At 38.8% G+C, this 25,052-nt stretch overlaps 1 protein-coding gene across 6 annotated transcripts in view; it reads left to right on the top strand.

Moving 5' to 3' along the window:
- DST (dystonin) overlaps nt 1-25,052 on the top strand; it is a 480,961-nt gene that overhangs the window by 218,075 nt on the left and 237,834 nt on the right. For all 6 annotated transcript variants that reach the window (XM_012805072.2, XM_012805073.1, XM_012805074.1 and 3 more), the window contains 3 exons: nt 18,392-18,481; nt 20,975-21,052; nt 23,540-23,632. In XM_012805072.2, the coding sequence (XP_012660526.1) occupies nt 18,392-18,481; nt 20,975-21,052; nt 23,540-23,632 (261 nt within the window). The remainder of the gene's footprint in view (nt 1-18,391; nt 18,482-20,974; nt 21,053-23,539; nt 23,633-25,052) is intronic.

The raw sequence follows: 25,052 nt of genomic DNA, 5'->3' as shown, positions 1-25,052 counted from the left end.
CCCCCCCCCCAATCGCCTGCCTCCCTTTTACCCACTTTTCAGGGCTAGAGTGCATGTGAGGGTCATAAAACTGAGAAAGACATGACATCATCCTCAAGGGCGGGGACTCAAGGGGAAAGGTCAGATTGGCCTGCGCACTTGAGAACAGTTGGACCACCTGCCCTCAAAGGCGATGGAAGTCCAAGGAAGTTAGTAGGTTACAGTCTAGGCCCCACGTATGTCAAAGGAGGAACATACAGACAACAAAAATGCCTGCAGCTTGGCTAAGGCCTACACAGGGCGGCTAGGACAGATTCTTTTAGCTCTGTTTTTACTTTCTTGCCTCAGTGTGACCTTGAGCCTTCCTAAGCCCTTAATGTTCTCATCTGTGAATAGTGCCCTCTTACTACAGTTACGACGGACAGTAAAGGAAATAGTACCTACAAAGCTTTTGAAGACGATGCTTGTTAATGTACCCAGAGGGAGAGAGGAGAAGGAGTGTGTGTGTGTGTATAAAATAGGCTGTTATGTATCTTTATAGCTACAGAACTTTAAGATCACCTAAAGCTTCAGATTTGTCCTCTTATCTTCCTAACAGTGACAGTCGTGATCCTCATGTCACTTTTTTGGTGTGTTTGAATGTAGTATTGCCTATGTATTGAAAAGAGGAGAGTGCTGTAATGTGCAGCTGTAGTGGGTTTATAATAACACCACAGTAATGAATGCCAGTTCAGTAGTGAATGCTAAATAAGGAATGTGTTTTCATGGTCTGGCCAAGGACCATTCCTAACACCCCTTTCCTCCCCTTGCATGGGTATGGCAGTGTGAGGTGAGATGGTGTGAGTGCACAGCAGTGGACTATTCGGATTATTTGTGAGCCGTCCTATCACTGGTTGAGTTCAGCATAGATAAGATAATTCAGAGGAATGGCCCAGTAGAGCAACGGCTACAACACAGCATTTCTGCCTCCCCTCTGAGCAGAGAATCTGGCATTTAGGTTTTCTACAAGAGCCATTAGCAGCCTTCTAATTTTTTTTTTTTAAAACAAAAACCAGTAGTACTACCTATTGAATTCTTGAAGAATAGGATAAAAATTCCATATCTTTTTTTTTTTGAGACAGAGCCTCAAGCTGTCACCCTGGGTAAAGTGCTGTGGCATCACAGCTCATAGCAACCTCCAACTCCTAGGCTCAAGCGAGTCTCCTGCCTCCGCCTCCCAAGTTGCTGGGACCACAGGTGCCCGCCACAACGCCTGGCTATTTTTTATTTTTTTCGGTTGTAGCCATCATTGTTGTTTGATGGGCCCGGGCTTCGAACCCGCCACCTTAGGTGTATATGGCTGGCACCTTAACCACCTGAGCCACAGGCGCCACGCCAAAAATTCCACATCTTAAAGTACAATTATACCTGAAGAACATAAAGTAGGTGTCCCTAAATGTCCTAAAAGGAGAAATGTTTCTGTAGATCTGTTGTCTAAGTTATTGTTTTAATATTATCGTTTCTTTTACTTTCATAATTTGTTATTCTCGAATATTTTAAACATTTAACTTTAATATGTAAATTAAAAAAATTTAAGATACCACATTTACAGACACTTTGATTTTACTAAGAAGTGTACACATTAGAACAATTTTAACATTTCTCCCAGTTTGTTAATTTAGTTCAAATTTAATTTCTGAGTAATAGTTTCCTGCTGGATTTTAAAATTCATTTTCCAGGTTGACAAGATCAAATATGTATACGTATTTATCTTGGGAGCAGAGGAGCAGCATTTCTCAAATCTTGTTCCCAGGGACACAGATATTGTGAGATGTCCTGGGGGTGGGGAGGTGGTTTCCTTTACTGAAAGGGTTTGGAAAGTAGCATTTCTAGTTGAAGAGATTTATAGTACACAATTAGCATATTAAAGACTGAAAAATTCTGTGGTATAAAACCATGTTTAATCCATTGTTTCTCAAATTCACTTGCTCTTGTATTCTTTTTATCAACAATATCTATTAATATTCCTTTGGGAAATCCTGGGAGAGTTTTAAGGTGACTGGTTTTAAGTAAATTTAGTTCATTTTGAACAATTTGAATCACAGATTTGGATTAGATCTAGTTAATTTGGTGGTTATTGCAGAAGTGTTTTCTCACAGCCCTTTTTAATGGGTCATTGATTTTCTAATTTATGGACAGCTTACTCTGCTGGTTCATTTGAATCGTTTCTAAGTTATTTCTTTCGTTCTCTCATATTTGCTTACTGTAACTTCCCCCAACTTACCTTGGGCCAGCAGCCTTTATGGCAGCTCTGAAATATCTCAAGGAGCTATTTTGTCCCCAAACCCACTGCTGTTTTTCTTTTCTTTCTTTCTTTTTTCTTTTTTTGTTGTTGTTGTTTTACTTAACCTTTATTTCCATTTCCTTTATTTTATTCTCATGTGTTGAGATTTTTTAAATCATAATTCTCTTTATGTAACATGTTCTTTTTCATTTTTACATGTGAAATTATTAAGATTATTGAATTGAAGACAGAAAATGAGTTGACGGCAAGTTTAGGACATATGCAGAGTTAGACAGTCAGAACATGAGCTGGAGTTATCCCCAGCTCTATCTGTATTATCTTCTGCCCCTCACCTCCCTATCTTAGGTACATACTGCACTGTTTACTTGTGTACTTACCTTTACAATCTTTTCCCCCCTGCATTGAGGATAGTTCATTTAGTCTTAACCAGTTTTGTTCTCCTACAAAGAATATGTATTACTTGGACTGTCAGCGAAGAACAAGATAATTTGATTTTCTGAAAACTTAAGTCTTTGCTGTTCTTCATTTGCCACAGCTGAGGGGAAGGCCATTATCTAATTCATCTTCCTTTAAAAGAGTTAAGACTGATAATGAGTAATGTGCTACTTGTCCTAAGGGTATTGATAGCCAAGGAGGCTTTGGGCAGGGACCTGCCAACTATAACCCGTGGGTCAGATCTCACCCCAGCCTGTTTTTTCCTATAGTCCAGAGCTAAGAATAGTTTTTATATTTTTTTTAAATAGCTGAAAACAAATCAAAAGCAGGATATATTGTGACCCATGAAAATTATATGAAATCCACAGTTAGTGTTCATAAATAAAGTTGTATTAAGTTCAGCCACAGTTTTTTATGCATGAGTATTACACTATGGCCCTGACAGCCCAAGATATTTACAGTCTGGCCTTTTATTTAAAAAAAAAAAAAGTTTTCTGACCTTTGTGTTAGGCTAAAGTTTTGTGTATATTTGGGAAATCTTTGTGTGTATTCACTTTAATGGTGAAGGAGCAATGGCTGTTTGTTTCCTCTGAATCCCTTTATGCAGATGGCTTTCCTGTATGGAATACCAGCTGTGATTCCAGGGGCGTAGTTTTCTACGATAGCCTTTCTGAATGAACTTTCCTCTGATTTATTTAACCAAAGGATATTTGAAAAGGCCAGTTCAGTATATTGCCTTACTACTTAGGCAAAATTTTATTTCTCTTTGAGTCAATATGTGATCATGAGTGATACAGTGACACAGGCAAATACCACTTTACCTAAGAGTTCAGTGAATTATGTTGAGGTCACAGTCTGTGCTCTGTCACTCGTATGTTTCCTCTTGGATCACTTGGTAGTGTTTTATGTATGACTTTCCCATTTGCTTTTTGCTTTCTTAATAGGTGTCTCTTTTCTGGTCTAGATTAAAGGTTTTGCAGTGGTTGACACTGACAGCTTTTGATATTTATTTATTAGTATTAGGATCAGTCCTTTTGCATATGTGTTCATTGATAATCCTTGGGACAATTTTTCAATACATATAAATCACTCATCCTTTTTAATATATTTTAGTTGCAGGTACTGACCCATATTAGAATAGTCCAACTCTTGTCCCATATTCTGAGTGGTGCTATCAATTCTTACTGAATGGTAATGGTGAACATTTCTTATGTGCAGACATTGCTCTTGAAAGGAGTGTGATTAAAATATACATATACATATATATTTTTTGGGATAGGATTTTGCTCTGTTGCCTAGGCTAGAGCGCAGTGGCAACAATATAACTTGCTGCAACCTCAAACGCCTGGGCTCATGGGATCCTCCTGCCTCAACCTCCCAAGTAGCTGACCACCACCTTGGCACAAACCACCAAGCCTGGCTCACTTTTACTCTTGGCCTCAAGCAGTCCTCCTACCTCACCATCCCAAAGTGCTAGGATTATAGGTGTGAGTCACTGCGCCCGGCTCAAAATATTTTTCAAAAACAGCTTTGTTGAGATATAATTTCCATACCATAAAATTCATTTTACACATATAATTGAACAGTTTTTAGTAACTTTATAGAATTGTGCAGTCATTAAATCAGTCTAATTTTAGACTGTCTCCATTACCTCCCCAAAATCTTGTACCCATTTATCCTGTTTCTCTACCTGCCCCACCCCGTGGTTTAGGCTACCACTGATAAACTTTCTGAATTAGTAGATTCTTTTTTCTGTATCTTTCAGAATAACAGAATCACATGGTAGGTGCTCTTTTGCGTCTGGCATTTTGCCTGTGCCGGGTTGTAGGGTGTGCCTTCATTCCCTTTTATTGTCAAATGTCCTCCATGCTGTGGAGGACAAATATCAAAATAAGTTTGCTTTTTCCCTCGGCAGCTGATTGACCTGAGGGCTGTTTCCAGGTTTTGGCTCTTATGAACAATGCTGCTCTGAATGTAAATGTGCAAGTCTGTGTGTAGACATATATTTGCATTTCTTTTGGGTATTAACGTAGCAGTAAAATTTCTGGGTCGTCTGGCAATCTAGTTTAACATTTTAAGAAACAGCCAAGCTGTTTTCTAAGGTGGTTGCACCATTTCACATCTCTGCTGGCAACATGTGAGCGTTCCAGTTTCTTTACGTTCTTGCTCTCACTTGTCCTTGTCTGTGTTTCCGACTGTAGCCCTCTTGGTAGGTGTGAAGTGCCCTCTCACTAATTTTCATTTGTATTTCTCTGATGACTGATGATGTTGAGCGTGTTTGCATGTGCTTATGGGCTACGTGTACACATTCTTTGGTGAAATTTCTGCTCATATCTTTGCCTATTTTAATTTTGGGGTAAAACAGTCTCATTATTGAGTTTTCTTTTGTCACATATGCTTTTGGTGTCATGTATAAGAAATCTTTGCCTAAGGTCTGCTCATAAAGATTTACTGCTGTGATTTTATCTAGTAACTGTATTTATAGTTGTAGCTGTTACGTTTTAAGTCTGTGTTTCATTTTGTGGGAAGGATTGAAACGAATGCTTTTGCATGTGGATATTTAGTTCCCCAGCATCATTTTCCACTGAGGTGATTGACTTTGTTCTTTGTCAAAAACCCGTTATCTGTAACTGCGTGTGTCTAGTGTGAACTCTCTATTCTGTCCAGTTGACTTATATGCCTATTTTTATCAGAAGCATTTCCTTTTAAAATTCATCATTAGACTAGGCACAGTTGCTCACACCTGTAATCCTAGCACTCTGAGAGGCCGAGGTGGCAAGAGGATCACTTGAGCCCACGAGCTTGAGGTTGCTGTGAGCTATGATGCCATGGCGCTCTACTCAGGGTGCCAGAGTGAGACTCTGTCTTAAAAAGCAAAAAACAAAAAATACATTCATCATTAAATCTAGAAAGCTGATGTATCTGAATCTCTACCTGCCAGTCATTCATCAGATAGATGTTTGAAGGATATAGAAGTATAGGGGAACTTCACTTTTGCCCCCCCTGAAGGTTTGCTGACATGCTGACAATAGACAGGTTAGGAGGACAGAAAGGCACACAAGTTTATTTTTGTTTGCGTGGACATGGGAGTCCTACAAATATGAGACTCAAAGAAGGGCCAGACGGTTGAGCGTTGTATACACTCTTCATAGGGAAAAGGTAAGTGGGGACTGTGGAAAATTTTAGAAGGGCGGTAAATGATTATTATGGGAAATGAAGAACTCCAAAGAACAATGGCCTGTGGCAAAGTTCCTCTGAAACTCTGAGGGAGACTGCGGAAGGTGAGGGACAGAACCTCACTGCGAACAAAGGTTGTCTTGTTTTGCAGATAAAGCCTCTTAGGTCATTGTTGGGCGTCTAGTTGACCCCAACCTGAGACAGTGTCCAGCAAGGGAGGCCGCACTGATGAAAGGACAAAACTTACACCGAACTTACTGCATAAAACCAGAAGCCTGTAAGGGCATACACTGTTCCATACGCCTAGGGGGGCAGCATGAGAACAACACAGCACCTGTCCAGTTTCTGGGAGTCTTCTTATTGGGTACATAGAAGAGTGTATGAAGGATTGTAGTCACTCGATTGCAGTCAAGGTTAAGAATGAGAGCAGGGATGTTCCAGCTCCCAGGAAGGTTCAGTAAAGGGTAAGTAGGGCCATGGGGTGGTGGAACATCTGAAGAGGCCAGATAAGGGTGCAAAGAGACGGGCGAGGAGCAGGTCTCATCTCCTCAGGCAGACATCTCAGCTTCTCTAGCCTAAGCTACTAGCTGAGGGTCCCAGCTGCCTGCACTGCTGATTCCCCACGCAGGGATAGTCACATAGACATTCCCCTGACTGGGCACCTTCACACTCCTTTCTTCTCAGTTAGGAGTACAGGGGTGGCCTGCCGGTGGGCTTCTCCCTGGCTTGTGGAGGGCCCAGGGGTCTCAGCCTGTCTGTTTCCACAGGTCATCTCCTGGAGTTGCCCGGAGAAAAAGAAGAAAACTCTGGGCATAATGAGAACTCTAACTCTTTTCTCTTCTCTGGTGGTCAGTCTTTCCCAGTTATTTGATGGGATTCCTGGGAGAAGGCCTTCAGACTATTGCAATTCTTTCGGAAAGAAGTTTTCTTAGTCTGGTAAGGAAATTCCAGATAGAATCCCTCTCAGTTTTTGGTGGGGAGGGGGAGAGAAACAGCAGAAGGTTAAAAAGTTAGGCAGCTTCTGAGATCTTCCAGTCTCTTTTAATTCAAAGTGCTTCGCACAATACTTTGGGGTGTCCATCTCTGTTTCCAGCAGCGGGGGGAAACTTGGGAGGTTTGGCACGCAGAGGTGGATACCTCATCTCTGTGTCAGTCATTCAGCGGCGTGAATGAATGGTTCCGACGGACATGGGGCCAGACACTAACTCATCGATGCCATACTGGGCCTTGGGGGCAAAGACAAGTTCCCTGCACGCACTCACGTGGCTTCACTGACTTTGGATATCCGTTTCCTGAGGCTTTGTTTTTTCCCTGTAATTGGGCAGGCACTCAAGGGCCCCAACTGAGAGCATAGCTGAGGTCACATACAAAGTGCAGAAGAGGAATCTTTTATTTATTCCATAAGTATTCTTTGAGTATCTACTATATAGAAAGTACTGCATAGAGCATGAAGCTTTTATCATGAGGACAGGGCCCTGTGCTTTTGGGGGGCTTTATGTTCGTATATATTGTCTATATAAAACTATTTTGTAAATAAAAACACTGATTGGTGTGCTGGTATAAACCAAGGAATATGGGAATTTAGAAGAGGGAAGCCTTCACTGTCTAGTTTCCTTAGAACTTGACCTAGAAGGAAAAGTAAAATTTCAACAGCCAGGGGGTGGGTGAGGGGGCGCAGAACACCATTTCAGATGGAAGGAATACCGTGGTTGCATGCGGGGAAATGTGACGGTGCAGGTTTTGGGAAAGTGATCTCAACTATTCATCAGATTCTTTTCAGATTCTCTTAGCCTTTGGGATTGGACATGAAGCCCTACTGTTAGGGCACGGGACCTGAGTATCTTGCAGTAAACCTACTGTAGTGTCCTATGATTCACTTTCAGGAATGTGGCCTATGGCTTGCTAGGTGTCACCTGGTTCTGGCCCTCTCTTGGTGAAACTTGTCAGTTTAAAAGAGAGGTGCTGAGAATAGGTGCTGGGAAGAAAATAAATTCTGTTTAGATTTGGGTAGTGATATCTGTCTGTATTAAAAATAGCAAAACTAGCCAGGCACCTGTAGTCCCAGCTACTTAGGAGGCTGGGGCAAGAGGATCACTTGAGCCTAAGAGTTTGAGTGAGCTATGATGTCAGGGTACTTTACGCAGGTACTTTTTTTTCTCCAAAAAAAAAAAAAAAAGAAAAACAAGATAGATTTAAGTTTTAGTTAAGAGGCAGGATAAATGCATCTCCTCTTTGCCTGTGTGGTCCTATAAAAATGGGAGTGCAAGCCGTTAGCATCTGTGGTCCATAGATCTCTGTTGAGTAGACTGGAATCTGGAAATTTTGGCAAAATTATTATGTCTTTTAGAAAGTTATCACTTGGAAAGTTTTAATCCTCCTGCAAAAAAGTATTATCTGTTGCAGAGATTAATTTAATGAAAGTATATATAGCATCTGTCAAATTTTATTAAGTATTTAACAGAATTAAGTAATTAAAAGAATAAACTTATTTTATCTGAGAAGCACATCAGTTCCCCAGATAGAATTTTCAGTGCTTTTTTTTTTTTTAAAGTTAATTATTTTTTTTCCCCCTGAGACAGAGTTCCACTCTGTTCTCCTTGGTGGAGTGCTGTGGGTATCATAGCTCACAGTAACCTCAAATGCTTGGGCTTAGGCGGTTCTCTGGCCTAAGTTTTTCATTTTTCTTTCTTTTTTTTTTTTTTTTTTAGTAGAAACAAGGTCTCACTTTTGCTCAGGCTGGTCTCAAACCTGTGAGCTCAAGCTATCCACCCTCCTTGGCCTCCCAGAGTATTAGGATAACAGGCGTGAGCCACCGCACATGGCTCAGTGGTTTTGCTTTGGAAAAAAATAAATCTTGGAACCAGGGACCTGGAGTGTTTTCTGCATGTAAGGAAACATTCTTTGACAGGGAAGAGGTGTGACGCATCAGCATGAATTACAGCAGAGGCAGTGGGATCCCATCATCTGGGGGTGTCTTTAAAAATAGTTTTGGCGTTCCTCTCCTATGGCAGTTGTCTTGATCATAATCCTGGATTATTTCAAAGGTTTAATGTAGAGGATGCAACCAGTTGTTCTCAGTTTATTTGTAAGAATTGAGAAATGGTCTATGTTTAAAGAGAGTGAATTGGTTTGCATATAAAGTGGCAGAGAATGTCAGAATATCATAAAGGCCTTAAAACTATAAAATTTGCTGCCAAGAGACCCTTACATTTTCTAATCCTTGAGACTTTAAAATAGATGAAACGACCACTTATGCCATGCCTACCTGGTAGTCTCTGACCCTGGCAAGCAAAGCTCTGAATGTGCCCATGATGGTGTGAACAGAAGACCTCTGCACTCGGCAGCTCCACCCTCCCTGGAGTTGTTTCCACCGGTGGCTTCCAGTATTTACCCAGCACGTGCTTCCTCTCGATCCTAGAGCCCCATTCATTTATAACCATTCCGCAAGAGAGCAGCCCACAGGTTGGGGACAGAGGCATGTTAGACTTTATCCAGGAAGTAGGGGAAGTTAATTTTTGAGGGCTCTGGTGGGTTTTTGACTTGCCTGTGTGTGTATGTGCACTGAGGTTTTAGATTTTTTTTTCCCTATAAACATCTATGTTGTAAAAAGTCATTATTTTACATGATGCCAGGAGAGATAACTGTTCTCATTTGGAGCAAGGATCCCCTGTGTAAAAGGTCAGCCATGGACAACCTGTAACTCATTTGACAAAAGGCTGGGAAGAGATGATTCATCTCAGAAGTATTCACAGCAGTTGCCACAACCAGCACTTTAATCAGAACTGCAAAGTAGTTGAAATTTTTATTTGTCACTCCCCATATTCCTTGCCTGGACTCTTCCTGCGCACCAGCTGCTCTGAGTCCTCAGGCTGCCTCTTAGTCTGGGGTCAGACCTTGCCCTGCACCACAGTGCCTCTCCCCATAGCATGTCCCCTCTCACTGCCAACTGGGAGGAAGGTCTCTTTGAAACTGGTGACAGGTAGATCACAAAGAGGAAAGTCAGGCTGATAAAGTCGCCTTGCACTAAGGCAGATGACTGAGAGGTTGCTGTGTCCTGGGAGCTGTTTTTCTTATCAGAGAACGGAGTGGATTAACTCCACGCATCTCTAATTTATAATAATTAACTTCAACCTAATTTGTGAATTTGGTGTAACATGGCCAGACAGTCATTGAATGGGGGCATTTACTGAAGAAATACACATTTTTTGTGTACTTTACATGAAACATCTTACATAATAACTACTGGGGATTCTTTCTATATTCCTTCAGGTAATTATTACAACATCAAAAATCTCTTGAATGAAGAAAGTACTCTTCTTTTCACGTAGATAAAAAGATGAAAGAAGAGGCAAGTTTAAATACATACAGCAGTTTGTATAGTTGGGAGGGGCACTTATTGTAATTAGTTCTGACGTCTTAAAATAAAAATGTTACTCAGTTTTGTGTAAAAAAAAAAAGAAATACACTTTTTTTTGAATTTAAATATGAATTTAAATCATGAATAGAAGTTAAAACTAATTAAAAATGTTTAACTTTTACTGGATTTTTATTGAAAAATATTTATAGTTCTATTTAAAAACTTTTTAAGTCGAAGTTGGAATTTAAAAATATAGCAGCGTCTATTTAAAAGTGCTGGTGGTAAAGGCCAGGACTGTGATGCTGTGGTTACAGACGGCAGGGCTGAACACGCCGTCAGGCCTAGTTATGTTTTGTAAAGATGTGGCACATAGGGACTGTGTAGTACTTGGCTATTAAAATAACATTCTACTTAATGGTCATTCTTTGTCTTATTTCACGTGGTATCACACGTTAGAGTCACGCATTTCCATTTGTATCAAAATTTCGTTTTGTCGAGTAGCTTATTAACTACTCATTAGATGTGGGTGATTATGGCCCTTGCCTTTCCAGCTTTTTTTTTTTTTTTGCCCAAATTGTGAGAAATTGGGAGGAATAAGAAAAAGGTGACTTTAACAAAGCCACAAATCGGCTCCTTCTCTTTTCTGTATGCTATTATTAAAAACCTTTCTTAAACCTTACCATAATTTTTTGACATGATAAATGGTTTAAAGATGGATTTGCAGAAGAAATGAACTAAGAGGATATTGAAAAACGTTTAAAAGGTGATGACCATAATTTCCTGCCAGATATTACTGGATTTTACCTTCAGTGACAGAGTACTAGACAGAAACATCATTGGTCTTACTTAAAATAACTTCCCCTCTTTTTTTTTTTTAAAGACAAGCATGACGTAAGGTTTATTGAGGAAGAGAAAGGCAGGTTTACAGAGCAGGTTATGCTGGTCAGGGAATGTAGGCAAAGAGGCTTCAAAGATTGTACATTTACATTTCTTAGTTGCTCTTTTCTTTCTCATAAATGGCATAGATAATGCTAATGCCTTTGCAAACCAGGGCTCATCCAATTTCACATGCAGGTTGTCTAGAACAAAACTTTTTAATAGAACTAACTTTAAGAAACAGGACAGATAGCAGAGGAGTTGTTACTGTGCAGAGCGTACTGACTTCTGAATTTATTTCTCCCTTATGGTTACAATATGATTGCCCTGCACCAAGATCTGTACAGCTATGCAAGAGTTGAAAGATCTCTGCAGGGTGAGGAGAAAACTAAGAAAAAAATAGAGTTTTGTCTATTTCCCCGCTGATCGAAGAGCTGGAACCCCACACAAAGCTGTTACCCCAAAGCATTACACACTTAAAAAAATTAAACTCAAAATAGCCTTTTAAAAAGGTTGTGAAAACTATGCTGAAACTGCATATAGAAGAGACTATTAAAAAATACCCAAATGAAACTGACTAAAATACAACAAATCTTAGGTGGTTATCAGTCGCATAAACGGTTTTATTTAACTACTTATAGTTCCCCCTTGTGGTGAGAGATTAGAAAAGACTTTCTGCATTTTGCTTTTTAATTGATTGTGAATTGTCAACCAGAAAACTTAAGAGAGAAACCTTCGTTGTCAAAGAGCTAATCTGGTCCACTATGAAGTAGACAGATTATTTGTTTGCCCTGGGACTAATATGGATTTGTGTAAAATGTTCATTGTAGTATCCGTTAGCACCTTAAGATGGATGGCAGACATCTTTCTTTTATAGTTTACAGATGAAGAGGTGAATTATGTGTGACCTTAATGCTGACTTTAAACACAGCCCTTAAAGCATGACCATCTTTTTACTACATTAAATAAGGATATTTCACTTTACACTGAATTGCATCAATTGAAAATTATTATAATTTAGGTAAAAGCTTGAATTCAAGGTTTGTTCTTTTACAACTCTTGAATAATTAGTACTAAAATAAATTTATTTTAATTAAGGCAGCTTAATTTTAATTTAAGGCAGCTACCTAAGAATACATTGTTTTTAAGCATTTTTGTATATTTTAAAAGCATCAGTTTTCTTATCAAGAATGGATATGAAAATATATATATGATATATATGTTACTTTTATTTTTTTCAAGTAGTTGATCTAAGGACCTCTGACCCAGGAGTAAGTTGATGGCTTATTTTTGAAGAATGTACTTGTTTGAAGTGAAAAAAATACATTGAAAAACCTTTTTAATTCAGTTTTCACTATAGCCGACTGTCTCCTTTACTTCACCCAGTTAGCACAAGGCCGTGAGGCGCTCTCATTTGGGACAAGCCTTCTTTCATTATTGATGTTCCTAAAGATAGCTAATTGTTTCCCAGAATACTGCATCCTTTACATGTAGGACTTCTTTGAGGGAGGACTGTGAGCCCTTCATGTGGCTGATGCTTCGCCCCCTGCCGCTATGCTAGATGTGTTACTGTATTCCGGGTGCACTGATCTAATGTCTACTGTAGTTTGCTTTGTCTTGAGGGATCTTTCCTACTGGGTGCATGTTGCGTCCTTAGCTTCACCTGCGATTTGGGTTTGCTTAGGATAATAGTTTGTAAGGATGCTTTTAAATCGATCAGAGATATTATGTCCATGTTCTGTTTAAAAGCCTTTGGTAGTTTTCTCCCCCTGGGAACAGTCCAAGCTTCTTCAACTGGCACGTGAAGACGCCTGGTCCCCTGGTCCACCTTCCTGATGTCTTCCACATCAAACACTTCCCTGACGTCATGACCACTTTCCTTCCTTGGAATTCACCACGCGGCCGTTTGTGTCTTCACCTTTTTTCTTTGTTCTTTTTCTTGCTTCCCTTCACCTGCAACATTCCTTTCTTCTTTCCTGGGAGGACCTGAATCTGGATTGAAGCTCTTCATGGTTTCCTGACTGTGTTAGAGTGTATTCACTTCATACTGAACTTTACTCCCTAAATTTCTGTCATCTCAAATTGTAGGCTAACGAGGTGGTACTTTTATTATTCTTCTTTGTGCCTTTAGACATTAAAGGATACCTTGGCAGATGATGGATGCTTAATAAATATTTAGTGACCTGAACTGAACTGTAGCTATGTGATAGCAATATGAGTTATACTTAAATATGGGAATAAAAATGTTTGTGGAATTTGTGGAGATTAACATAAACCATTGCAATGTCATACTTTTGAAAAAGGCTGTTGAAACATTAAGCAGTATGTGATGGTCCACTTTGCTTCCAGGTGGAATTTGATTTAGTCTACATAAAACCAAACCTTTATAAGTTAACAAAATGAAACTATTGGTGTAGTGTTTTTGATCAGTTAAGCCATTTGGATAATACAGTCTTCTGTTCTTTTCTCTCTCCAAAATAAATTTGAACTATTGTCTATGTCGTCGTGAGTACCTTGTTTAGAATTTTTGTTGCTCATAGAATGTTCTTTCTTTTCTTTTTTCATAGCATGTTTTTTAATCACGTATTTTTCTGCTTTAGGATATTATCTTAAGCAAAAGATTAGTGCCCCCTACAGGTGATCTGTAGGTACAATGCAGTGCACACATTTTTAAAAGCCCTGCAAAATTCTGGGAGAATTGTGTGAAATATAGAAAATGCTGCTTCATGCTTGTTATGTAATTCAAGTTATATAATTTAATCCCAGAGTATTTCGTAGTGCTTTTACTTTGCTTGTCATTTCCTCTAGCACTATTTATTCAGACAGTTTTTTGTCCCACAGGGAGAAAATTTCCCCAAAAAGAAAAGAAGGACTGTTTTGTTAAAAAATGAAAATGGAAGGTTAAGACTATTGGCAGTTACTGCCGTCCTTTGTGAAGGATGGTTACCAGGCCAAACGTCTATGACTCAGACTTTGGATAAAATCAAAGCTTTTCTGTGTAGGCTTAACTGTTTACTTTCCCCTAAAATGCTTACCTCATCTTATATTATTCTAGAACCAATTCTTTTTTCCCTCAGTTCATTCACTACCACCTCTTCCCCATAATTATGACTTTTAAATTTTTTTCTTTTCTTTCTTTTTTTTTTTTGGACACAGAGTTTCACTCCGTCACCCTGGGTAGAGTGCCATGGCATCATGATAGCTCACAGCAACCTCAAACTCGGGTTCAAGCAATTCTCTTGCCTCCCGAGTAGCTGGGACCACAGGTGGCACCACCATGCCTGGCTATTTTTGACTTTTAATTTTTGATAAACATTCTCTTTTATTCCATTTGTGGTGGAGAAACTGAGTCAATGTTATTAAGCACTTAGCATAAGATCAGGGTAACTCATAGCGTGTTTATTTTTATTGTTAATAATGGTGATATTTAATTTTCAAAGAAGGATAGAAATAATAATATCTTACATTTTTAGAACATTTTCCGTGTATAGTACTTCTATGGTCTCCCAGAGAAGAAAAGCAGGTAGTATTATGTGATAGCCAACACCTTAGGATTTTTCAGGCAGTATAGAAGTTAGTCTAATTCTGCATTTTCTTCTAAAGTTCTTAAGAAATTAAGCCACAAATCTTCTTCTTCTTTTTTTATTTTTTTGGGACAGAGTCTCATTTTATCATCCTGGGTAGAGTGCCATGGTGTCCTAGCTCACAGCAACCTCAAACTCCTGGGTTCAAGTGATCCTCTTGCCTCAGACTCCTAAGTACTGGGACTAGAGGCACCCACCATGATGCCTGACAATTTTTTTCTATTTTTAGTAGAGACAGGGTCTTGCTCTTGCTCAGGCTGGTCTTGAACTCCTAAGCTCAAGCAATCTACCTGCCTGGGCCTCCCAGAGTGCTGGTATTCCAGGCATGAGCCACTATGGCTGGCCAAGCCACAAATCTTAAGAGTTGCTTTTCATTTTATACATTTTCTTTCTTTTACTTTTTTTTTTTTTTTTTTTAAGATAAGAGCCTTGCTGTGTTACCTGGGAGTTCTGTATCCTCAGCCTACCTCACAATAACCTCGAACTCCTGGGCTCAAGTAATCTTCCTGCCTCAGCCTCCTGAACAACCAGGACTACAGGCACCCACCACAATGCCTGGATAACTTTTCCACTTTTAGTAGAGATGGGGTCTCATGCTGGTCTTGAACTCCTGAGTTCAAGTATTCCTCCCACATTGGCCTCCCACAGTACTAGGATTATAGGCATGAGCCACTACGCCCAGTAGATTTCATATATTTTCTAAGTTGACAGGTCATTGATCATTTTAAAATGATAATTTTATTTTCAGATCAGAGAATTTTCATTCTCTAGATTGAACTAGAAGGCTTCTGTTTTCAAACTTTTATTTTGCCTCAAAACTGAGGCCTAGAGAGTTTAGGTGGTTGGTTCAAGTTCGTAAGTCCAGGGGCAACAGCAGGACTGAAATGCAGATCTCCTAATTCTTTTTCCTTTATCACAGGTTCCTGTCTTTTCCTAATTTGGTTTTGCACCACATAATATTGTTATTTTCCATCTCTAAACATGCCTAATTTAATTTTTCCACATTGTCACATAAATAAGGTGGTGATCAATGACAGCTGGTTTTGGAAAGTTTCCCTGGCGTGGAGGGTTTGGTTCAATCTGTCAAGGCAAGCTGTAAAATCGCCTTCCTATGAAATAAGTGTTCAGGATCACACCCCACCTTTACCTGTCCTGCAGTGAGGAAGACTTAGGAAGTGGGGTATAGAGTGAAATGTGGAAGGGTGTGGGCGTAGTGGACCAGACAGCGCAGAGCTCTCAGCCCTGTGGTAGATGTTGCCCCGGAGGCCCCATTCCCATCATGTGCTTGGATTCCACTGTCCTGTGTGCTGAGGGTGTCAGACCTGTACAATAAAGTCATTTATTTTGAGAGATTAAGCAACAGGCTGAGGATCACGAGCTGCGCAATATTGTTTATATGATGTCTTAAGTGTTCTTGTCCAGGCTCTTTAGAGTTAGGCTGCTTTTTGGTTGCCCTGGAGATACACCAAGAAGTCCCTATAGATGGAGGTGCATTAATATGTGTGACAGTCACAAGCTTAGCTTTTCTGTCTTGTTTTTCATTTGGTCTCAGCCTTATGAATTCGAGCACGTGCAGTGATAGTGAGTGGAAAATTATAGCATTAGTAGTTGGTAAGTGCCTGTCTGCATGTGGATTATGTTAGGCATCTAGTAGATACGTGTCTGAAAAGATCCTTGAAAACTGGTTTATTTCTGAAATATAATTGAGAACTTGTCATTTTCATGGTTCCAGAGTAAATAATGGAATGGATAATTATATTGTAATCTATTCAAATATTAATGGATTTTCTAAATAAGGATTGAAGATTGGGTTATAATTTTTTTTAAAGAAATGAAGTACTTTTGAACTTTCTCTTACTATGGTATAATCTTGTGATCCCAGAAGTTTAATTGCTATTCCTTGGGAATAAGGAAATAAAAATAAAATATGGATGGGTGCGGTAGCTCATGCTTGTAATCCTAGCACTCTGGGAGGCTAAGGTGGGTGGATTGCTTGAGCTCATGAGTTTGAGACCAGCCCAAGCCAGAGTGAGACCTTGTCTCTAAAAATAGCAGGCTGATGCCTGTAGTCCCAGCTACTTGGGAGGCTGAGGCAAGAGAATCACTTGAACCCAAGATTCTGAGGTTTCTGTGAGCTAGACACCGTGGTACTCTACCAAGAATGACAAAGTGAGACTGTCTCAAAATAAATAAATAAATAAAATTTAAAAAATAAAATATGAGTCTGTAAAGATGGAGATTTGGTTAAAAGCAATTTGGCTTACTTTCAATTTTGCTAGCCATTTTAAAGGTACTATTGACACTAACCTGAGTTTAATACTTATATTATTTGTGGCTGTGGTGCCTAGATGAGAAATTATATATTAAAAGTTTTTGTGACTTAAGTGAAAAGTCCCAGAATACTAGCTATAGAAGTTGGTAAAGCGAGTTTTTTCTTTATCAATCAAAAAATATTTTCTGCCACTAATAAAAGATATTGCAAAACACATATATGGTCAATAGAGGTAATAGTTTAATGGTATTTAAGCTGCTTTTTGGGGATGAGAGACTTACCACTGAAGATGAGCTTCTTGTTTACCTTAGGCCTTTTCTTGATTGTTGTAGTGTAGTCAGATAGTTTTGGTTATAGTTTTAGATCTTTTTTTAACTTTGTGCTGTATATTCACTCGCCATTTTAGAAGTGCCAAGGAATTTGATTCCTAGTCTGAGACCTTTGGAGTTCATTCCCAAGGCTGGCAAGCATATCGGGCTTGTGCGGTGGGTTAAGTAGGTGGGGTTTTGTTTCCTGCTCCTTTCTGGACCACTTCTTTAGTTCCTTTCATCAGAGCAGCCCAGAATCCTCGAAGGTGAGAAAGTAGAAATGGTCCAGCCCACTGCGGATCCAGCCACCTTGATAGCCTGTTTTGACGTTTGTCTTTCCAGCACAAACCTTGGAACTGTCCCTACTTTGCAGACTGAATGGAGTTTTGGGGAATTCTTTGGAGTTTTGATTTCTGAAATCATATGTTTAAATCAAGCGTTGGGGGAAGCTATTAAAGGTCAAGTGTTAATTTTGTGCTGGTTTTATTTAGTTTTGAAAACCTTCCACTACAGGAAAATTTATATTACACAGAGAAGGGTTTGGATGGAGGCCTTCTCACCTGACATATATGAATTTTTTAAAAACTTTTTTTTCTGAAAGTAAGTATAGGTCCACAGGAAATTACAAAAGTAGTAGATAGAGTCTCATGTGCCCCTTTGCCCAGCTTATATATAGGGTTTTTTAAAATGTGGAGCGTTTGTGCATACTTGATTTTGACATGGGTTAACTTAGAGTAGGCAGGAGCTAAACTCTTTAACCTCTTATTAAAGTACCTCTGGTTGCTGTAGCAGGAATCATACATAAAGTCAGGACATGGCTTGCATTTAACAAATTGTAACCTCATTACTAGAATTTTATAGTAGTCTAAACTTGTAGTGTGTTAAAATTATAACAGTTCTAATTGTCTTTTTGAATTGTTAATCTGAAGCTCACTTTTAGTTTAAATTCAGTTTTTAAGTAATAAGAGAGCAGAAAATTAAAAAAAAGATGGATGAACAAAAAAAAAAGGATGTTGACTAAATACTGCAGAACACTTTCAACTTGCCCCCTTGTGTGTTTAAGCATGTCAAGGATGATTCTGAGTTTTAGAACCATAAGTTTTGCATTTCTCTCTGCAGGTTCGAAAACATGTGAATGACCTCTATGAAGACTTAAGGGACGGACACAATTTAATTTCTCTTTTAGAGGTTCTTTCGGGAGATACCTTGGTAAGTTTCAAATTTCTTTATATATGTGAAGAACATGTAATCTTGTCTGCACACGACCGGTGTGTTCTCAACACAGACTGTTCAGATTTTTGCAACGTTCAGCGTTTGAGCTGTAAAGCCTGCTTGAGAAATAGAGTTCTGATTAGATTCCTAAACACTTTCAGATCTCAAATGATATGAATTTGAGAGATTGAAGCACTTGAATGACTTTGCTTAAATAATCGGTTCTATAATTAAAAATATTGCTCCGTTTTTATCTTTTTTTTTTTTTTATTTTTGCTTAGCAGAAGTTGATGCCTACTATAACCAACCACATATTAAAAGACTCACACATAGCAAGGAAATAAATGTTGCTTTCTGAAAAACGGTCTAACGCAATCCGCAGGTGTCATTCCCTTTTTTTGTGAACATTCCCTCCCTGTCTTGGTTACCTGTTCTCCGTCATTATGTTCTGTTCACACTCTTCTTTTCATTTCTGGTCTGTCTTGTGTCTTTGCTGTCCTATCTTCTGTCTGTTATATTCATTAGCCAAGGGAGCGAGATTTTTTGAAGACCTTACGATTGGTGAGTGCAACAGAAGCATGCGCATATGAACAGCATGAGGATGTGGAGGATGAGGATAAGGGGGTAGGTGTCGGCCCGCCCCCATAACTCGACTAACCTAGCCGGTCCAGTGTGGTGAGCGCTAACCCAATAGAGAAGTAACTGCCAGGTTCAGGCTCCTTTTCAGAAAAGCCTAGATAGGGCCCAAACCCACAGTGAGGTGGATGGATGTGTACCAAAAATCTGCACAAAGGAAATAGTTTCTCTTTAATTTTATCTTCAGAGAGCAAAAACAACTGAATCACTTATACTGTGCACTGCATGGTAATTGGACATACAGAGGGTGCCAAAAAATGCACACACATTTTAGGAAAGAAGAAAAATGTATAAAATATGTATTACTCGAGTCACGTTTGACTTCTGCAGTTACAAGAGGTGCTCACGGTGACTTATATCGTCTTTTGTCATTGGTATATGTTGAGTATAACAACTTTAATACAGCTTTTCCTTTCTTAAAATGTGTGTACATTTTTTGGTACCCTCTGTATTTGCTTAAATTTTACCAATGACATTTTAAAAACGATTTTATATACTTTGTATATAAATATGGAAATCTTACAACTAGCCTGCTAAAATTTTTTGTGCAAATTTGTTTTACTTCTGGAATTGATGTCTTAAACCTGACAACTTTTTTTTAAAGGGACTTATGAAAATTTTACTTAGTATTTAAATTTCTGCTTTAAATAGTACCTAGTGGCAATAAGTATTCAATGGACTTTTAAAAAACCTACCTATGTATCTCAGGGTATTTAGAAGGGTGAAAGATTTAAAATCTAGTGTCCTGATAAAACTCACAGAGCTCTTTAATCTCCATGACACCTAGTGGACTGCAGCCCACTTTGTTTGCGAGACAGACGCCCTTGTTTTGTTTTCTCTGCACCCCTTGAAAAGCATCATTAAAAATCATGCTTTTGTCGGATCCAGTGGGTTGAATTTATTGTCATCGTTTCTAGTCCTTATAGAAAACTTACTTTTCCTTCTGTGGCATGCTGTCTGTTTTATTATGACAACTTTAGCTTCAGCAACCGATTCGTATTTAAGAAGCTAAGCTGTCCGTTTCCTTTTTTCCCTTTGGAAGATTTTATGTGATAAATTACAACTTCATTCTTTGTATTTTTGTTCAACGTATCTCAGCCCCATTTCCTTCTGTTTTCCTTCTGCTGACTTACATTTCTTGAGGGAAACGGCATTAAGGAAAATGATTCTAGTTTGTCATTTTTCCCAAGATGAGGAAGTAATCACGTCCCTCTCCGAGCAGTGTAAAATGAGTAGAGAGTCCTTTCTGATCGTTGTGGAGTCCAATTTTGCGAAAAGCTCCAAGTGAAATAATGAGGAACTATACTATCTGGCTTTAATTGCTTTTCTCTTTTCCTCTATCATGGCTAAGTGAACCTTCTCTGTCTCTCCCCTTCTTGGTGATTTTGATACTAACTGCATGCTGTTTTACCTCATTTTCATTAACATTTCATTGTATAATAATAAAGTCTCTTTCTAATAGTTAGTGTTGATTAAGAACGGGGAATGATATTTAATTATTTTTATGCCTCCCTAGCTAAGTAATGGTAGGCCAGAATTGTTCTATTTGCAAATATAAAAAGTCTGTATGTTGTATGACACTTTCTTTTTTCCTTTTGCTCAAATAAAACATTTGGAATAAGTATATGTTTAAATAGAAACAAATTCAGAAAAACAATCCCTGAAAATTTAAATTCAATCCCAGCTAATCCAAAGACATTAGAAACTTTTTAAAGAATGGGATGGCCTTACTTAAGTAGTAAATACTGTTTTGTATTAAGATGAGCAAAACGTATATTTAAATTAGCCGTGGTATCATGGCTATAATGTTTTGAACGGTATAATGTTTTGAAACCTGCATTTTTTTATTCTTAGCCCAGAGAGAAAGGTCGGATGCGTTTTCACAGACTACAGAATGTACAAATTGCACTTGACTATTTGAAAAGACGCCAGGTATGATGTTTTTCCAAGACTGTAATCATATAAACATACGTGATTAAATAAATCTACATAGAAGCAAGTCAGGGAATGACAAGGTTAAATTTGGCTGTGAATTATAATCAGTAAGCTTGTGCTTTGGTGAGGCAAATATTTAAAAATGTTTTTAAACATTTGCTTCCAAGAAGAGGAAGTTAATAGTAGGTATAAGCCCAGTGGAATTGTAAGTAGCTGCATTTCCATCTCTGTGAGAGCTACTGATTTTCCTTCTGTTGGAATTGGAATGCATTTGCCTAGGAAGTTAGTAATATTTTAGTAACAGCAAAATGTTAAGAATGCCTATGAACAGTTATAAGTTGTGGGGAAGTAAGACTTTATTTTTTTATACTTAGTGTATAAAAACACTTTATTTTTATAAAAATATTTTATATAATTCTTTTAACTTAGTGGAAATATTTTTAGTACTTAGGAGTGATGAGGCAATATTTTATTTTTTATAACTAGATAATATTGGATAACTTAGGAGTGGTTAAAATAAAGCAATATTTCTAACAATAGTCTCTAACTAGTTTGAGGTTTCGGGAGAAATCATAGTAAAGAATTAGCACTGTATTGGATATGATTTTGATTTAGTAGTTTTGTGTATTATAATGGCATAAGTCAAAATATTAGTAATTTTTCAATTAATAGAAAAAAAGAAGGAAAAGAAATGTGAAAGTTGAAAATTATCAAAAACAATGAGAAATCAGAGATGGCAAGAATTTCTTTTTTTTGAGATAGTCTCACTTTGTCACCCTTGGTAGAATGTTGTAGTGTCATAGCTCACAGCAACCTCTAACTCTTGGGCTCAAGTGATTCTCTTGCCTCAGTTTCCTGAGTAGCTGGGACTATAGGTGCCCATAATGCCTGGGGTCTTGCTCTGGCTCAGGCTGGTCTTGAACCTGTGAGCTCAGGCAATCCACCTGCCTTGGCCTCCCATAGTGCTAGGATTACAGGTGTGAGTCACCACACCTGGCCCTAACAATTTTGCTTTTTAATATGGTATTAAAAAAAGGAAGAAAAGAGAAGAAAATATGCTATTTTATAATATAAAAAAAGAAGGAAGGGCAGTGCCTGGCTCAGTGAGTAGGGCACCAGCCCCATGTACTGAGGGTGGTGGGTTCAAACCTGGCCCCGGCCAAACTGCAACAAAAAAATAGCTGGGCATTGTGGTGGGTGCCTATAGTCCCAGCTACTGGGAAGGCTGAGACAGGAGAATCACCTAAGCCCAAGGGCTGGAGGTTGCTGTGAGCTGTGACACCACAGCACTGTACCAAGGGTGACAAAGAGATACTCTGTCTCTAAAAAAAAGAGAGAGAAGGAAAGACTAGCTTTTTTTATCCCTTCATTTACTTTATTATAAACATAAAAATGCTTTCAGTTGTTAAATACTAGCAAATTCTCAGTGCTTAAATATTTTAACTATTACTGGTGTTTGTATCATTATTCTTATGTCTAGTGGAAGTTTCCAGAGGATTGATGGTTAATGATGTCTCCTTCTCTGAAATGGTTTTTGTCAGTGTTTTGTCCAGGAAGCAAAATGCTAGATATAGTATATAATTGTCAGTAAATTCATAATTCTAATTTTTTTTGTCCAGGACATAAATGTTAGGGATCTTTGTTACGTTTATTTACCTAAATGGTCAGCTTTAAGTTTGAGTATTGTATCTTTAAAAAATATTTGACCAGCTTTTCAAATGCCCAGTGACTTATTTATTAATGGTAAATTGATAGAAGAATAATGCTAGTTTTCCTTTTTATTTATTTATTTTTTTTGGAGACAGAGCCTCAAGCTTTCTCCCTGGGTAGAGTGCCGTGGTATCACAGCTCACAGCAACCTCCAACCCCTGGGCTCAAGCGAGTTTCCTGCCTCAGCCTCCCAAGTAGCTGGGACCACAGGCGCCCACCACAGCGCCTGGCTATTTTTTGGTTGCAGCTGTCATTGTTGTTTTGGCGGACCCGGGCTGGATTCGAACCTACCACCTTAGGTGTATGTGGCTGGAGCCTTAGCCACTTGAGCCACAGGCGCTGAGCCTAGTTTTCTTATTTAAACTTTGTGATGGATGTGTGAGAAAATCTCTAAAGTTATTTTAGGGTTTAGAGCACTTTCCTACTTAATGGTGAGAGTAAAGTAAAACTTATTTTCAAAAGATAAAATTATTTCTAATTTTAAGATGTCAAGTATTCAAGACTTCACACTTGAGTTGTATTATTGTTTTGATGAAACAAGTGTACTTTTAATACTTAGTGTAGAAGAAAAAACTGCAATAATATCTGATTTTGCTTTGTGGCTGTCCTATAATTTGTAATTATTGAAGACAAGAGTAAAATAGTATTGGGGAGTATTAATGCTATTTAAATTAGTCCATGTTTTGTTTTATTTAGAATTGCTTTTACATAGGTAAAGATAACTTGTGTGCTGACTTTATGACAGTTTTTATCTCTTCTTTCCATATAAAACAGGTGAAATTAGTGAATATTAGAAATGATGATATAACAGATGGAAATCCCAAATTGACTTTGGGGTTAATATGGACAATAATTTTGCACTTTCAGGTAAGCCCCGTATTTCTTAATTGTCACTTGTGTTGGTCTCTCATTGCTGGTGTTCAGGTGGTTCATGTGAAGTGTAAGTTACGCATTTGTGTCCTATGGGGAAAATAATAAATTTCAGGTTTCTTTTCTTCTCTTTTCTTTTGAGACAGAGTCTCACTATGTCACCCTTGGTAGAGTGCTGTGGCATCATAGCTCACAGCTCTCAGCAACCTCAAACTCTTGGGCTTAAGTAATTTTCTTGCCTCAGCCTCCCAAGTAGCTGGGACTACAGGCACCCACCACAATGTCCAGCTATTTTTTGGTTGCAGTTATCGTTGTTTAGCAGGTCCAGCCCAGGCGCAAACTTGGGAGCCTTTGTGTATGTGGCTGGCACCCTACCCACAGAGCTGCCGACGACTTTTTTTAAATGGTATATTGAAGTGTTCTTTCAGGTAATGTGCTGCTTGTGAATCCCTCCTTTCCTGAAATTCCTTGATGAGTTTACATGAGTTTTAAGGACAGTGTTTGTAATCTCAGAGTTGGAAGACACATTTCATTTTATTGAATGCAGACACATGTCTGTTGTTTATTGGACAATATTACCTAAGATTCTATGACTCACTCTTTACTTAGAGTGGTTTTTATTGGTTTTTCAATTATGTCAACTATTTTCTCCCTTGATAGACACTAGATGGCAGTATAATGATCATAAAGAGATCTGAATTAGAAGAGAAGTATGTTTTGTGTAGGGCTGTGCTTTCTTACTCTAGATTTTAAAAAAGTACAAATTTATTGACTGTGAATTATTAGCTAATAAACCTGTGTCAATAGAAAACTGATTTTTATACAGTTTTTGTGAAATACATCAAAAATATCATTCTTATTTGACTCCTAACTTTGGAACTTTACTAACTGCGGGTCTGCTGAAGACATGTACCGTGTGTGCACAGAAACTGGCTGCAGGAGGCACGCAGTGCCTCTGACTGACTGACTGATTACTATGCTCTGGGACCTTGGAGCAGGGGAGAGCTTGCCAGCTTCAAAATGGGGCAGGGGTTTTGAAACAAGGATTGTGAGGAGTAAGACTTTGTTTGAAATTTGCCTGAAATATAGGTTTTGTAGGAGAACAGTGGGAAACAATATGCCTGGGGTTCATTTGTAAACAGGATAGATCTGACAGATACGGAGAGCTGTAGAAAGTAGAGTCTAGGTGGGTTCTAGGGCCTGAACAGGCAGCTGAACAGTTTCAGCAGGAGGAAAGTGGAGGAAATGCAGGTAAGCAGAGGAGAGGGGTTAGCCGGCCAGACCGCAGGGCAGCAGGGGAGAGGGGTTAGCCGGCCAGGCCTCAGGGCAGCAGGGGAGAGGGGTTAGCCGGCCAGGCCGCAGGGCAGCAGGGGAGAGGGGTTAGCCGGCCAGGCCGCAGGGCAGCAGGGGAGAGGGG

This window comes from Otolemur garnettii, unplaced genomic scaffold, assembly GCF_000181295.1.
Source record: "Otolemur garnettii isolate 467f Iridium unplaced genomic scaffold, OtoGar3 scaffold00035, whole genome shotgun sequence".
Lineage (NCBI taxonomy): Eukaryota > Metazoa > Chordata > Mammalia > Primates > Galagidae > Otolemur > Otolemur garnettii.
Note: the sequence above shows the minus strand (reverse complement) of the source record. Positions and strands in the feature narration are given on the sequence as shown.